Source organism: Sarcophilus harrisii, chromosome 2 (assembly GCF_902635505.1).
Source record: "Sarcophilus harrisii chromosome 2, mSarHar1.11, whole genome shotgun sequence".
Lineage (NCBI taxonomy): Eukaryota > Metazoa > Chordata > Mammalia > Dasyuromorphia > Dasyuridae > Sarcophilus > Sarcophilus harrisii.
In genome coordinates this window covers 75,695,961-75,711,175 of record NC_045427.1, presented here as the reverse complement: position 1 = coordinate 75,711,175, position 15,215 = coordinate 75,695,961, and the positions used below count along the sequence as shown (strand labels likewise).

Here is a 15,215-nt window from a genome sequence, read left to right as displayed (position 1 = left end):
TGCTTAGATGGGAAACAGGTTTTCAGTAGCCTTTCAAAAGCTACAAAGATACTAAAATTTGTAAAAACAGTAGCAAAGTCTCAAGGATAATCAATATTCACTGAATGTATCCTTTGTAATAACTTTTAAAAATATCTCAAAATCTAGTTTCTATAGAAAGAATCAAATTGTCCACTTAGTCTCCTTGTTGAAGGTTTGTGTGGGGATGGGGGGGGGGTGGAATTAGTGTTTTACTGGTCACCTGTCACTAGAGTCTTTTGAATAGTGAAATAGCTGCTACTATACTCCTACCATAGAGGCAAAAGGTAAAGCTCAAAGCATCCATTGTTTTCTAGACTCCTAGTAGTAAAAAGGAGGATTCTTTGGGCAGTAAGAATTACAGATTTTATTTTAGAATCACTCTAAATCTATGGGAAAGAAAACAATAAAGAGTTTTTCTATAGTATTATAGCTTGATAGCATCTTTTCAAAATTTGGACTTAAATACATAAATTTACTAATAAGTTTTCATACTATTTATATATCACTAAGTCTATGAGTATTAATTAGTAAAGTGCCAGTGACACACCAGGCGCTGTGCTAAAGATTGGGGATGCAAAAACAATCCCTCTAGTTGTCCAGGATCTCAAGGTATAACAGGGGAGACAGCATGCCAACAAATATGTACATTCAAGATACATGGATGATAAATTGGAATAATCTTAGAGGAAAATATTAGCATAAAGGGGAATTGAGATAAGCAACCTAATAAAAGTGGAATTTTAACTGAAATTTGAAGAAAGCTAGGGGAGCCACATCTGCAGCAAGATGACACGGTGGATAGAGCACTGAACCTGGAATCAAAAAGACTCATCTTCCTGAGTTCAAATCTGACTTCAGACACTAACTATGTGATCCTGGGCAAGCCACTTAACCCTATTTGTCTCAGTTTCCATATGTGTAAAATGAACTGGTAAAGGAAATGACAAACTATTCCAGTATGTTTCTTTGTCAAGAAAACTTCAAATGGGGTCACAAAGAATCAGAGACCATTGAAATAAAGGAACAACAACTACAAAAGGCAGCCAAGATGTAGAGAAGAAAAAGAAGAGAATTCTAGGAATGAAGGACAATCCAGTGCGTGGAGTAAGGTGATAGTGTCTTATTTGAGGAACAACAAGGAGGTTAATGTCATTGGATCAAAGAGTATGTGGAAAGCAGTCAATTATAAGAAGACTAGAAGGGTAGGAAGAGAACAAGTCATGAAGATGTTTATGGAATATCCAAGTTAAGATGTCTTATAGACAAGTTAATATGAGAAATGAGAGGGTAGGGATGAAACAAAAAAATTGAAAATCACCTGCATAGAAATGATTATTTAATTCATGGGAGCTTATAAGACCAAAAATTGAGATACCATAAGGGAGAAAAGAAGAGGAATCAGGACAGAATTTTAGGGGATACTCATGGTTTGTGGGCATGACTTAAATCAAGGATTAACAAAGTATGGTAAACTTAAACCAGGGATCAGTAAAGTATGGTCAATCCAACCCATCACCTACTTCTTATATGGTCTATGAACTTAAAAATTTTTTTTTACATTTTTAAATAAAAGTTTGGTGGTTTTTTTTGGGGGGGGGGAGGATGGAGAGGTTGGTATTTCAAAATATAAAGACCATCCTAAGTTTGCAGGCCATACAAACATAGGCAGTGGGTTTGGTCCTTGAGCCATAGTTTGCCTACCCCTGACCTAGATGAAGATCCTTCAGAGAAACTGATGAACGATCAGACAGATAGAAGTAGAACTAGGCATGAGAAGTGTAATGAAGTTATAAAAGAAAAGAGCATTATTGAAAATAAGGTAATCAACAGTGTCAAAATTTACAGAAAAAATAAAGAAGAATACTGAGAGAAGGCCATTCAATTTAGAAATTTAAAAAATAACTGGTTACTTTATAGAGAGCAAATTTAATTAAATGATTTCCAGATTTTGAAAAATCATTGAAATTTAAACCAAGAATAAGAAAAGTCTAGGAAAGTAAATGAATTTCAAACAAGAAAAAAATATTTTGGAATTTAATATTCCATATCTATGCTATAATATGCTAATATATTTGTAAGGACATCTGGATGGAAACTCTTTCCAGCAGGACAGATTATATACAATCCACAAGGAATAATCTTTGGGATTCTTTAAGATTCTTAAGTCTTCTTATAAATCTTCTACAGGAAATACAGCTAAAATGGGGCTTTCTCATAGCAGCCTTCGCCTTTTTGTTAATATAAATGAATAATCTATATATCAAGCAAAGCTAAAATTAAGATTAGTCTGCTAATCCAGTTGTTAATGTTAAACATTATTTCACTAATTTAGCAATTCCAAATTCATCACTGTGGCTTTTGTTGATAAATAAATAAAATAAATAACTATAGCTTTCAGAATTTCAGATTTCAGAATAGATCATTGCATGTTTTAGAACTTAACTGAATCATTTTAGTGATTGTTGAGAAAATCTGGATACCATCAACATTGCAAAATTTGGACGTTAGCCTAAATATTCCTTACTAGCAGAACAGAATCCTAAATTGGCTTTAAAAATCTATAATCATCTATTCAGCATAAAATATTCCCAGAAATGCTTACCTTACGAGCAGCATAACTTCCTGGTGATCCTGGATATCTCTCTATAAGTAGTGGTTTTAAGTCATTCTGCCACATTTCAGAAATATTTGTACCTTCTGCAATTTTTTGGATATCAGTTGTATTCAAAATAGCTGGTTGGTGTTGGTTCTAAATATTAAGAAAAAATTTTAAAAGGGTAACTAAGCAATAAAATCTAAAAATTTTTAAATAGAATTTAGAATGATCATTTTAGCAATATGCTACAATTTTAAAATACATGATCTAACTCACAATTATTCATTAACATTTATAATAAGCAATGACCTTTATTAAGTATGTTAAGAATTCTAGCAAGTGTAATAAAATAAATATACTGATATATTCTTTGAAAGAAATTAAGTATATATATGAACTTACATATCTCCAAATACATGATTTTTTTAAATTAAAGGATGATTATTCACATAATGTGAAGCCAGATGGCAAAGTGAATAGAGTACCAGGCTGGAGTCAAGAAAATTCACTTTCCTGAGTTCAAATCTGTTCTCAGACACTTATTAGCTATTTTACGCTGATCTAGTCACTTAACTCTGTTTGTCTCAGTTTCCTTATGTGTACAATGAGCTGAAGAAGGAAATGGCAAACCACTACAGTATCTTTAGCCAAGAAATGGCCTCAAATGGAATTACAAAGAAGTGGGGCAGTTAGGTGGCACAGTGGATAGAGAACCATCCCTGAAGTCAGGAGGAATTCAAATCTGTCCTCAGTCACTTAACACTTCCTAGCTGTGTGACCCTGGGCAAGTCACTTAACCCCAATTACCTCAGCAAAAAAGAAAAAGAAAAAGAAAGAAAAAGGAATTACAAAGAAGTAGACACAACTGAAAAAAAAATAATTGTGCAACATAATCACATAACAGAAAGGATTCTTCACTTTATAAACATATAATAACATCCCTTTGAATGGCGACCTATCTAACTTTGCATGTATGTATCTGTATTATCTTTCAATTACAAAAGTTGAATCAACAATCAGTCTTCAGGGCCACATAAACTGAGGCCATTTTTTATTTAAAATACTAGACATACAGATCATTCAAAAATGTGGTTTTTAACATTATATTACATCCATGCATTACATTTAATTATGACACTAGAGATAATGAAATAATTGTCAACACCTTTTAATGACATTTATAAACTGCCTATTTATGTATACATGTCATATGAAGAGCTGAAAACTGAATTAAAAAGTACAGAAAAGATATAGATCTCTTTCTAAATGCTTAATGGAGAATTTCCTTTCTTTCCAGAATATTTTTGATGCTACATATATCAACACATTAGATTTAACTCTAATATATACAATAATTTCTCCATTTAAATCCTACACATGGCAATGTGAGGAGCCTATTAGCTTCTTAAAGGTTATGCTCACAGAAATAAGCTCTAGAGAACATATCCTATAGAGTTGTTAAGAATTTGAGTCTTACTCAAATAAACTCAAATAAAGTTCCACCTTACATAAGAAGTCTTTCACAATCCCACTTAATGCTAATTCCTTCCCTTGGTTAATTATTTCTATGTATTCTCTATATAGATAACTTTGTACATATTTGTTTCTCTCCCCTATTAGATTGTAATTTTTTGAGGGCAGGGACTGTCTTTTGTCTCTTTTTGTATTCGCAGTGATTAGTATAATGTCTAACACATAATAGGTTCTTCATAAATATTTATTGGTTGATTTATTGATCTTTAAAATGAGGAAATAAGATGGATGAGTTAAAAATAAAAAATTAAGACAGATGTACAAAAAAAAGTAAAAAATCTTAAGTACTAATTAAATTGTAGGTACATTTAAATACTATCCCCCAAAAATCATTCCTGGGAATACTTTCTTTACATAAGTAAATAACAGGATTTTTTAAAAATATTTAACTTTTTGACCATCATAATCAAATTGAACAGCTTCACAACTGATATATGCACATTCAATTATGAAGACTGTCAGAAAATAAAATTAGTCAATCTTCTCTCTGTTTAATAGCCATGGGTAGAGTCTGCCCTAATCTATTCAGAGCAATTTACTTCAGAGTTCTTTTTATCACTAAATACCTCTGTGTGATTGTAGACAAGTTATAGGATCATTTATTGAAAACTGATGGGGACCCTTGGTAGGTCATCTTGTTCAATGCCTTGATTCTGTAGATGATTTATAGATTTCCAGTACAAGAGCAACAAACTTGCATTCCAAGATGTGACCAAAATCATTCTGAGATTAGGATGAGGAAATTATAGTTTGTCCTTCATTTTCAAAGAGAATCATGACATCAGGGAAATGATACCATGATTCACAAGTGAATTGGATTCATGTGAGGGAAGGCTGTGCAAGTTGGTAGCCTCACTTTCTCCTCAGAAGAGGTTCTGGGTTCAGTAGCCATATATAAATCAGGACAACTGGAGATGGCCTGGATATAGCAAGAGACCTTAGTCTTTTTAACTTAAGGTCTTTAATAAGTCTCAATTTGACTGAAGCAACCCCTATTCAGTTCTTAAAGCTAGGTAAAAAATAAAAGAGGCAAAGAATAGCCTTCTGTTTACCTAGCCAAATGTAAACAAACAAACAGGTTTTGGCCATGACAAGATTAAATTTAAGACTGAATTATAACTGCCAAAATATCTAGAGTTGAGGATGAAAAGGTGGTCAATCATTATCAAGCTCAATGAGCAAGTCTCTGTTGGTAAAATGTATTTGATTCATTATATTCTCAAATCCTTTGTTATTCCCTGGGAAGGGGCTGGTGGGCAGGGGAGGAGCTTTACTAATTCTTGTAAATGATGACTGTTTTCATAAACCCTTTCAAAGTTTCTAGAACTCAAACATGGAGGCACATAATCACTATGATTAAATTCAGTTCAAAAAAGCATTTTATACTAGTTCTGGGGATAGAAAGACAAAAAGAAAAATAGTCTGTACCTAAAGAAGCTTACATTTTTGCACTGAAATAGTGTGTAAATACAAAATGTTCATGTAAATCCTGTTGGGGAGCATTGTAAAGAGTACCATTGACTGTTTAGTACTCATTCTTTTCTGCTCCCTTTTCCCTTCTAGAAAAGGACAAAGTTGAATATTTCTCAGGTTTTGTGTATTAGAGGGAGTTTTCAGTGATCTTTTCTCCAATTCTTCTTTCTCTCTAGCAGTTTTATCAAGCACACCCTATTAAAAATAATTATATCAATTTTAGCCTAGGACCAACAATAATGGTCTTGAGCTTCATATGATTCCTTTCTCTGTAATTTCATAGAGTTTACCTCAAATAAAAAATTGCAGTATAATTGGGGCATAAGAAAACCCATTTGTGAAAATTCTAATTGTGTTTGAGACTAAATCAGAATACAGAAAACATTTAGGTGAGGGGAAGGGAATAAGGAAAGAGAATAAGCATTTATACAGCTTCTACTATGTGCCAGGCACTCTGAAGCACTTTTTACAATTGATCTCATTTGATCCTCACTACCTGGGGAGTAAGTATTATCATTATCCCCATTTTACAGATGAGAGAATTGAGGCAAAAAAAGAATAAGTGACTGTGCCCAGGATGGCACAGCTAGTAAGATACACAGCCTGAGGCCAGATTTGAATTCAAGTCTCTCTTGACTCCAGGATGAGGGCTCTGTCAGCCATCCTAATAAGCAGAGTATATTACAATATCTGTAACTGGACAGGCCCAAGGAGTGGAAGCAGGGAAAAAAGCAGACCTTTCTTTAGATCTTCCATTAGATCTTAAAGAGGCAGGTACAACCAATATCTTCAAGTTCCAGTTTTCTACTTTGAGACACCTTAAAAGGACCTAATGATCCTCCTCAATCTTTTCTACTGCCTCCAAAGTTCAACCTTCACTTCATTTTCTTCTTTCATTTCTCCTTTAGATTTCTCATTTTGATGTCTTCCTTCTCTTGGTGCCCCTATGCTCTCAGTTCTCTTCCAGTTTTTTTTTATTTCAGTTCTGGGCTGGATTGGGCAGAGGATACTATCTCCTTGCTCCTTCCTCTCATCTGTCTTTGTCAGAATGTATTTGTATCCCTTTAAGAATTCTAAGGCATGAGTCAAGTCTTCTGACTCAGAGATGAAATTAGTCTTCAACCAGATCTCAGGGCTTAGACAGCATCATTGTCTCTCTAAGCTATAAAATTATAGGCTGCCAGTCAGTTCTTCAATCCCCATTACATTCATAAAATACATATACGTAGGAATTTCTCCACTATGGGTAGGGCTGTGGGTAGAGTGGGGCAATGAGTATTAGCAACTTGGAGGAATTAGAAAAAGATTATTGTAAGAGGCAGAAGTTTTGTTATCCTTGAATAAAGATGAGAGTTCATAGAGGAAAAGAAAGACAAGGAGGAAAAGCATTCCAGCTTTGGGCAACAGTAGAAGGGGCATGGAATATTGTATATATACTGGCTGGATGATACAAGGCACAAGAAGAGTCATGTATAATCCAACTGGAAAGATAGCTTGAGGCCTGTTTATACCAAACAGAGGGGTTTATTATTTTTATTCTAGAAGCTTTAGGGAACCCCTGAAGATTTATGAGCAAAAAAAAACAAAATGATCAGACCTGTGCTTTAGAATATCAATTTGAAAGTTGTGTGTAAAATGAATTGGAGAAGGGAGAAGTCAATTAGGTTACTGCAATTGTCCAGGTGAGAAGTGATAAAGATCTAAACTATGATTGAAATTATATGAATGAAGAAATGGTGACAGTAAAAAATATTGCTGAGATCAAATAAAAAAGATCTGGGATTTGACCTGAGTGAGGTGGGGTGGACATAAGGTAGAGTAATTAGTAGAGAATGAACCTTCCATTCTAAACCTGAGTATCTGGAAGAATAATGAAATCCTTGACAACCTGAACTCAAATTTTATGTGATCCTGGAAAAGTCATTTCATTATGATCTGCCTCAGTTTCTTCTCTTGTAAAGTAGTGATTATAATAACATCTACCTTCTAAGACTGTTGTGAGGATTAAATGAGATAAACTTTGTAAAGCACGTTGCTTTACAAAGCACTATATAAAATATTAATAAATATTTGTCAAGTTGAATTGAAAAGAGAATAAATACACTCATTTAACTATTTAAAATACATTCCTAATACACTGTAAATAAGAGGGTTTTGACTTACCTAATTTTTTTTTAATTTTAAAATTTGTCTTTTCCCAGAAAAATTCAAAAAATAAAAGAAGTTCAGACCAGCACTATTCTTTATTTTACAAAAAAGTTTCCATGGAAGTAAGATAAGTACACAGGAATAAGAATAAAAGAAAGCAGTAAGAAGAGAAAACCAAAAAGGGAGAGCTGCTATGTAAGGGGAGATATTGAGAGAATTCAAGAATTGTGGCAGATGGTAACAGAAAACTGCAAGTAATCTTTGCTCCTTCTCAGTCAGGAGGTATATTTTTCAAAAAGTCTTATGTCAAGGTTCAAGAAATCAATCAAGTAATTCATAATCAATCAATAAACATTTTATTAAACACCTAGTATGTGCCAGACACTGTTCTAAGAGCTGAAATAAAACTTTGCTTCAGGGTCTCCTAGCACAAGAACTAATCTTGTAGTACAAAGCAGGGAAAGTCCTTTTCCTCTGGATCAAACTCACCCTATCAGTCTCAAGATAATTTTAATTATATAATTTGTAGAGTCAGCCCACTTTGTGAAAGGATCTATGGTTCCAGATCATGAACTCATAGGGAAATTATTATAGAAATGCAGCCAATTCAGTCTCAGCTGTCCTCTAGTCTGAGAAGCTCCCAAACAGCTCACACATTGAGCTTGCTATTTAACTCTAGACTGCATTCATTACAACAAATATTTACTGAAACTAAACAACACACTCTGCAATGAGTGCCAGAAATGTTGCTGCAGAAGAACAAGGAATGAAGTTTACATCTTTCCTTTTTCCTGTCCTTTTCTGTGTAGACAGAACACAGTTATCAACAACCCACCCTGCTCTTTCTCACTAATGCACTATTTGAGGAGAATAGGAACTACTTTAAATTTTTAAATATAATCTTATGATCAGAAATGGAGATGGGAATAAAACTGAAAAGCAGGAAGCCTGAGGTTCTGATTCATAGAATTGTAGAATCTCAGAATTGAAAAGTACCTTAGAAGTCAAATATATAGTTTAAGCCCCATCTCTAACCTTGCCACTTAAAGAATGAATCTCCTTAACATCCACTATAAGGAGTTATTTAGCCTTTGTTTGGATATGTACAATGATGTGGCAGTCCATTTCATTTTCAGAAAGTAATAATTGCAACAGTTCTTTCAATTGTTAACTTCCTTCAAAGCTCAGATCATCATTAAATTCCTACATGAGTCCTTTCTTCAGCTACAAATACACATACATATGTAGATATATAGATACATACACACAATTATGTCATATATAAAACATATGTGTGCATGTATATACACACGTATGTATGTATATTGTGTATATGTGTATATATGCATACACACATACCATATATACCCTCTATGCTACTTAATCAATATTTAAGGCATCTACTATGTGCCAGGCACTGTACAAAACATCCCCAGCTGGACACTCAAAATGTGTCCCCCAGGTGGGAGATGATTAATTCTTCTCTCAGGGTTCTAGAAGAAATCATAAGAGGCTACAGTTTTTAGTATTATATTATTCCTAAATATATATATATATATATATATTGCTCATAAATCCCAACCAATTTTCCCCAAGCAATTAACAGCCAGAGTTTATTTGCTTTTATATAGGGTAAATAGGTATTTTCCAAGCAGACTTTCCAAAAATAGTCCCTCTCTATGAGAATCCTCCTCCAATCTCCCCTTGTACACAAAGTCGTTGGAGAAAATGAATTTAAAATTAAAAGCAGTTGTTTAAGGTTCAAAGTCCTGAGTTACTGGGAGACATTTTCTCCCTGTGTGAAGTTCTCATGAACTTCCTCTTAAGTGTAGCTTTCTGTTAGGCTTCAAGGGTCAGTTCCTTTATAGGGTCCCGAGGGAAAGCTTTCCCTCAGTGCATCTACTTTGCTCATCCTCAGAATGTCTCACACTTTTCAAAGCTCTGTCATTAATCTACCAATTCCCCAAGGACAGATTCTCATGGGAATTCTAAGTTTTTCAATCTTTCAAAGTACAGAAAGATTATTATCCAATCAATAGGTATGGAAGAGCAAGTTCTTTTTCAGGATTCTGTGCAGGATTCCTTCGCCAGTGGATTTAACCACTACCTGATTGAACCGTTGCTGGAATGACCCACTTTGAGTTGGCTTGAAATGTTACATTATAGGCACGGAGGTATGTTTCAGTCAATCCTAATATACTTGTCTGGAATTTATCTTTCATCCAATGATCAGAGCACTTCATTCCTCCCAAGTTGAGTTGTAGGCATCCACATTTAATTTACACCTCCAACTGATTGATTTAATCAAGAATTCTAAGCAAATTGGTCTAATCAGTTTGTTTTTCTCAGTAACATGTAAGGCGCAGCTAGGTGGCACATTGGATAGAGCACTAAACATGAGGTCAGGGAAACTCATCTTTCTAAGTTCAAATCTGGCCTCAGATACTTATTAGTTGTGTGATTCTGGCCAAGTCACTTCACTGTTTGCCTCAGTTGCTTCATCTTCATCCAAATGAACTGGAGAAGAAGATCACAAACCATTTCAGTATCTTTGCCAAGATCACAAAAAGTTGGATGACTGAAATGACTCATACCAAAGGAATAAGAGTTTTGACTGAGTGGTAAATATGGTTAGACCCTGGATCTGCTCAAAGTAGGAATGCCAAAGGAGATGACTTAAAACACCATAAGATCACTGGGAAGAGAGACATTGGGATACATGAAAGAAGTTCAGAAAGAGAGATAAAAGGATGCCAAAGACTTCACCTATTTCAAAATATGATCCTTGAACCCAGGATAAGGGAAGAAATTTTGATGTTCTTCCCTTCTGTACCAAAATGTAACTATTTTCAGGATTCAGAATTATTCTACTAGTACCACAGTTCAGTTATAATAAAGCTTTTAAAAGGCTTTTTGTGGGTAATTTTGAGCTTATTCATCATTTATAATGTTCTGTCTATGGGGAAATGCCTTTTTTGTTGCTGTTATTCAGTTGTTTTCAATCATGTCCAACTCTTTATGACCCCATTTGGGGTTATCTTGGTAGAGATGCTGGAGGATGCCATTTCCTTGTCTAACTCATTTCACAAATGAGGAAACAGGAAAACAGAGTTAAAGGAAGTTGCTTAAGTTAGTAAATTTCTGAGGCCAGATTTGTGCTCAGAAAGGTGAATCTTCCTGACTCTAGGTCTGATGTTATCCACTGCCCCACCAAGTTCCAAATAACCAACTGTTTAGCAAAATTTTGAACAATTTTCATTCATAAGAAGGAGATTTCCAATATTTTCTTATTGGGTACAACTATAAAAAAAAGACACACCCTAATTTCAAAGAATCAGAAGCAGATTTCAAAATCTTTTTTAACCAGCAGTTGGTATGCCTCCAAATTCTGGCTTTTGCAATTCCCTTTGCTAATCTTCCCCAGGAGAGTAGAGATGATAGTAAGGTAGTGAAGAAAGATTGGAGGGTGTTTTAAAGATGTAGCCTTGCACTTAAAAGTTAATATGATAATATATAATACTACTGAAACACTAATAGTGGCTTTGACTATTTTTACCCAAACTTTTGACAGAACTTCCTTTTGACCAATAAGGTAAAATTGTCAATAAGGTAAATTAGTAATAAGGCAAGATTGCAGACTATGACTACTGAATAAAACAAAATCAAATTCAAACTCAGGGACCAGAGGTTCTTAGCAATTTTCACAGCACATGTGAATCATACTTTAGAGTTTGAGGGCTCACTAGCTCAGATGAATATGTCTTTGTCCCAATGTGAAGTGATTTATAATTTTCATATTAATTAATGTTAAATAAATATAATAATAATTTAGATTTCTTAAAGATCCCAGCAGATTCTGGCTTGGGTGTTAGAGACTCAGTGCAGCTTAAAGTTATCAATCATTCTGACAATGTCTACATTCCTGTGTTTGTGCTTTGCCTGTGTATATCAAGTGGAGCCAATCAAAGACTTTAGATCTTGTTTTTGTCATAGAACTTTTGTTCTGTATTTTACCAAGTAATGCCCCCCAAGACTTGACAACTTAAAAACTGTTCCCTATTGAGAACAATTATATTGTCCTGCTCTGGTGGACTTACTGTGGGAAGCCATTCAAGACTTCCAAATAACTGTGTTTTGATCCACCTCCCCCCTTCCTCCCCACCTATAATTTATGTATATAATCTCTGCCTTTACTGCAGGAGTAGGAGCTCTCCTTCTTAGGAGAATTTCATTTGCAAACTTCCCTCACTTTGAAATTAATTAAATTAAATTGCTACTAGATTGCTGGTAGCCCAATCTCTGGCCTGCTTAATTTTGCCTCCAGACATTCCCAGGTTAGAGACTGGTCTACCAGTAAATTTAAATTGAAAAACACATTGGTTTAATGTATGGATTGTTTTAATGGTTTAGTTTGTGGTGAAAACTTTAAAAAATTTTCCACAAACCAATAAAATTGTCTCAGAGACTTTTTAATTTTCAATTTATTTTAATATCTTGCCACAGTTGGGATGTTTACCTCAATGAAATAACGCCTCTAGTTTCACAATCCTTTCTAAATGTAATGCAATCTCAAAATCCAACAACATAAATAAGGAAATGAGCATGAAACTTCTTGCTTCATAAGATTTTCATCCTAGCTTTCTTAAGTTTCCCATCGTGCAGTAGTACATTTCTTCTAAAAACTGCAGTTTTTAGACTACTTCTATTTTTGTTAAAAAGATATATTTCTTCCTCACAGTCCCTCAAATGCTTGTTAACACCATAAATTGCTTTTAAAATGATATTTCTCAAGTTGATATATTTGGCCTTTCTCCAACAAAAACAAAAAAGAAAGAAAGAAAGGAAAGGAAAGGAAAGGAAAGGAAAGGAAAGGAAAGGAAAGGAAAGGAAAGGAAAGGAAAGGAAAGGAAAGGAAAGGAAAGGAAAGGAAAGGAAAGGAAAGGAAAAAAGAAGAAAGGGAGAAGGAAGGAAAGAGGAAGGGAAGGAAGGAAGGAAAGAAGGAAAGAAGGAAAGAAGGAAGGAAGGAAAGAAGGAAGGAAGGAAGGAAGAAAAGAAAGAAAGAAGGAAGGAAGGAAGGAAGGAAGGAAGGAAGGAAGGAAGGAAGGAAGGAAGGAAGGAAGGAAGAGAGAGCGGGAGAAAGGGTGAACAGAAGAATGGAAGAAATCCCACTACTTGATGACTAATCTAATGGAAAGTTCAACAAAAGGCATATTTTCACTCATCAATGAAAGAGCAAAAGAGAGTGCTTTCAGTTGTACCTAGCTTTTGCTTAGGACTGTTTGCTTAATGAACCCTGCCAGCCATCATCCAGAGTGGTGGCAGAAGCCAAAGACGAGCTCTTATCTCCCTATCTTTCACTGCCAGTCAAGACAGACTTCCTGTGCCAGCCTTCAACACCCCCAATCGAACCACAACAGGGGACAGACCCATGACATCATCTAACCACATTATAGGAAACCGCCTCATCACCTACCTGAGATATCGGGCCCAGTACCCCCAGTTGCTGCAATGAATAGTGTGTGGGTGTTTCTTGCACGGCTGGGACGGGCCACCCATGAAAGCCCAATACCCATCCCTACCTATCAACTAACCCATTAACCATCATCCTTCTCACCACTTCCCAGACCCCCTATCCCCCAATCTGCATCCAGCTGTGCGTGCGGGCGTGCCTTGAGCGCGCAGCCTCTCACTCTCACTATCCTCCTCACCTTCTCCTGCGTCCAGGTGGTGGAATCCCTTTTGTACCCACACACATCAGGGATAAGGGAGACTGTTGCTACTAGCAGCAGGTAGACGATCTTTGCTGGACCCCAAGGCTTTGCTGCCCCATTCCTGCGCGCACAGCCTAGCATCTCTAAGGCTGCCTGCCCAAGGCTGGGATCTTACTCTCGCAGCTGCTGACGGTCACGAGCCAGAGAACCCCGAGAACGCGCCTCCTTCCCTTCCCTCCCCTCTCCTTACTACTCCGCCCTTAGGTCCTCCGGCTGCTCCCGCCTCTCCATCTCTTCCTTGCCACTCAGCGTCTGGCTCCCGCCCCGGACTAATGCTTTCTGTGGGCAGCCCTAGCCGCTGACTTGCCCTGCCTATTTTTGGAAACCCTGGGAGACCAGGCAGCGGAGGGAGGCGGACACTTCAAGGAAAACAAAAGCGCTCCATTTCCAAGGTTGGAGAAAGGCTAGGATGGGGAGGGGGAGAAGGGGGGAAGGGTGTGTGTGTGGAAGAGAGTATTTAAATGCCACGTCTCCTTTGCTAATCCCAGAGGGGGTATCCAGAAAGAACTCGTCCAGACTGCAGGGGGTCATGCAGTACTTTCTTAAAAAATTAAAAAATTGTTCTAAAAGAACACATTTCACTCACTTTCCTTCACATATTTTTCATAAGGACTTTTAAGTCCACTTGATTAATGCTAACTTACACACAGTAAACCCAACGATTTCAGATTTGGTTAAGAGATTTCTTGAGGTCATTTCGTCCGACCGTGGGTTAAATAGAAATCCCCTTTACCTTAACCCCAACAAAAGACTATCATGGAATTTTAGAGCTTTAGCAAGTTAATAAGTATTTATTAAATGTTGACTATATACCAAGAGGTGGGGCTGGGGAAGCAAATAAAGACAGAAAACAATCCCTATTTTCCAGGAGCCAACGGTTAAATGAAGAAAAAAGTACAAAAAAGATGTAGACAGGATAAATTGGAGATAATCCCAGAGGAAAGGGGCTAATATTAAGAAAATAAACCCCCCTACCTCCTAAAATACAACATTCTACTTTTGGATGGCTCCAAAAGTCAAGAAGTTTTTACTCATATGCATCCTAAATTTGCTCCTCTTGCTCCCAGTTCTATTCTCTGGAACCAAACAATAGCAAAAAGCATAGTTCCTCTCTTATATGTCATCCCTTCAAACATTTGAAGAGAAGCTATGAGATCCCTAAATCTCTTCTCCAAGTTAATACTCCTATTTCTTTCAACATGCATGTGTCTAGAACCCTTATCATTCTGGTTCCCTTCACTCTAAAATTCAAACTTGTCAATGTCTTTCTGAAAGATGATGCCCAGGAACGAACACAATATTCCAGATATTGTCTGATTACAGGGACTGTCACTACTTGTGTCACAGAATCTTATACTTCAGTATATTTTTGTCATAATCAGTGAAAGGAAGAGTCTTAGAGTGTTACTGACATCCTGTTATTTCCCTTCCCCCCCAAAATGACCACTGACCAACTGTCCCCAGTAGGGCAGGGAAGCCAACATAGCTGGATCATCAAGTCATTCAGATACTAACAGTGGGTGGGTCAGACTGTTCCTGTCACTTGACAGTGGATGAGTAATCTGTCATATATGCCAGTTCTTTCAATATGGTAAAGTGTTATTCATCTGGATTTAGTAATTTGTAACTAGATTCTCTTTTATTATCTTCTTACTTATCTTGGAAAACAACAT

The 15,215-nt window shown here is 36.0% G+C and overlaps 1 protein-coding gene across 1 annotated transcript in view; it reads right to left on the bottom strand.

Moving 5' to 3' along the window:
- Window positions 1-13,730, bottom strand: part of QPCT (glutaminyl-peptide cyclotransferase) — a 28,952-nt gene extending 15,222 nt beyond the window's left edge. Inside the window, exons 1-2 of the mRNA XM_003758353.4 lie at window positions 13,480-13,730; window positions 2,624-2,770 (exon numbers count right to left, since the gene is read on the bottom strand). Coding sequence (XP_003758401.1) covers window positions 2,624-2,770; window positions 13,480-13,623 — 291 coding nt within the window. The 5' untranslated portion in view covers window positions 13,624-13,730. The remainder of the gene's footprint in view (window positions 1-2,623; window positions 2,771-13,479) is intronic.
- Window positions 13,731-15,215: the final 1,485 nt, after the last annotated feature.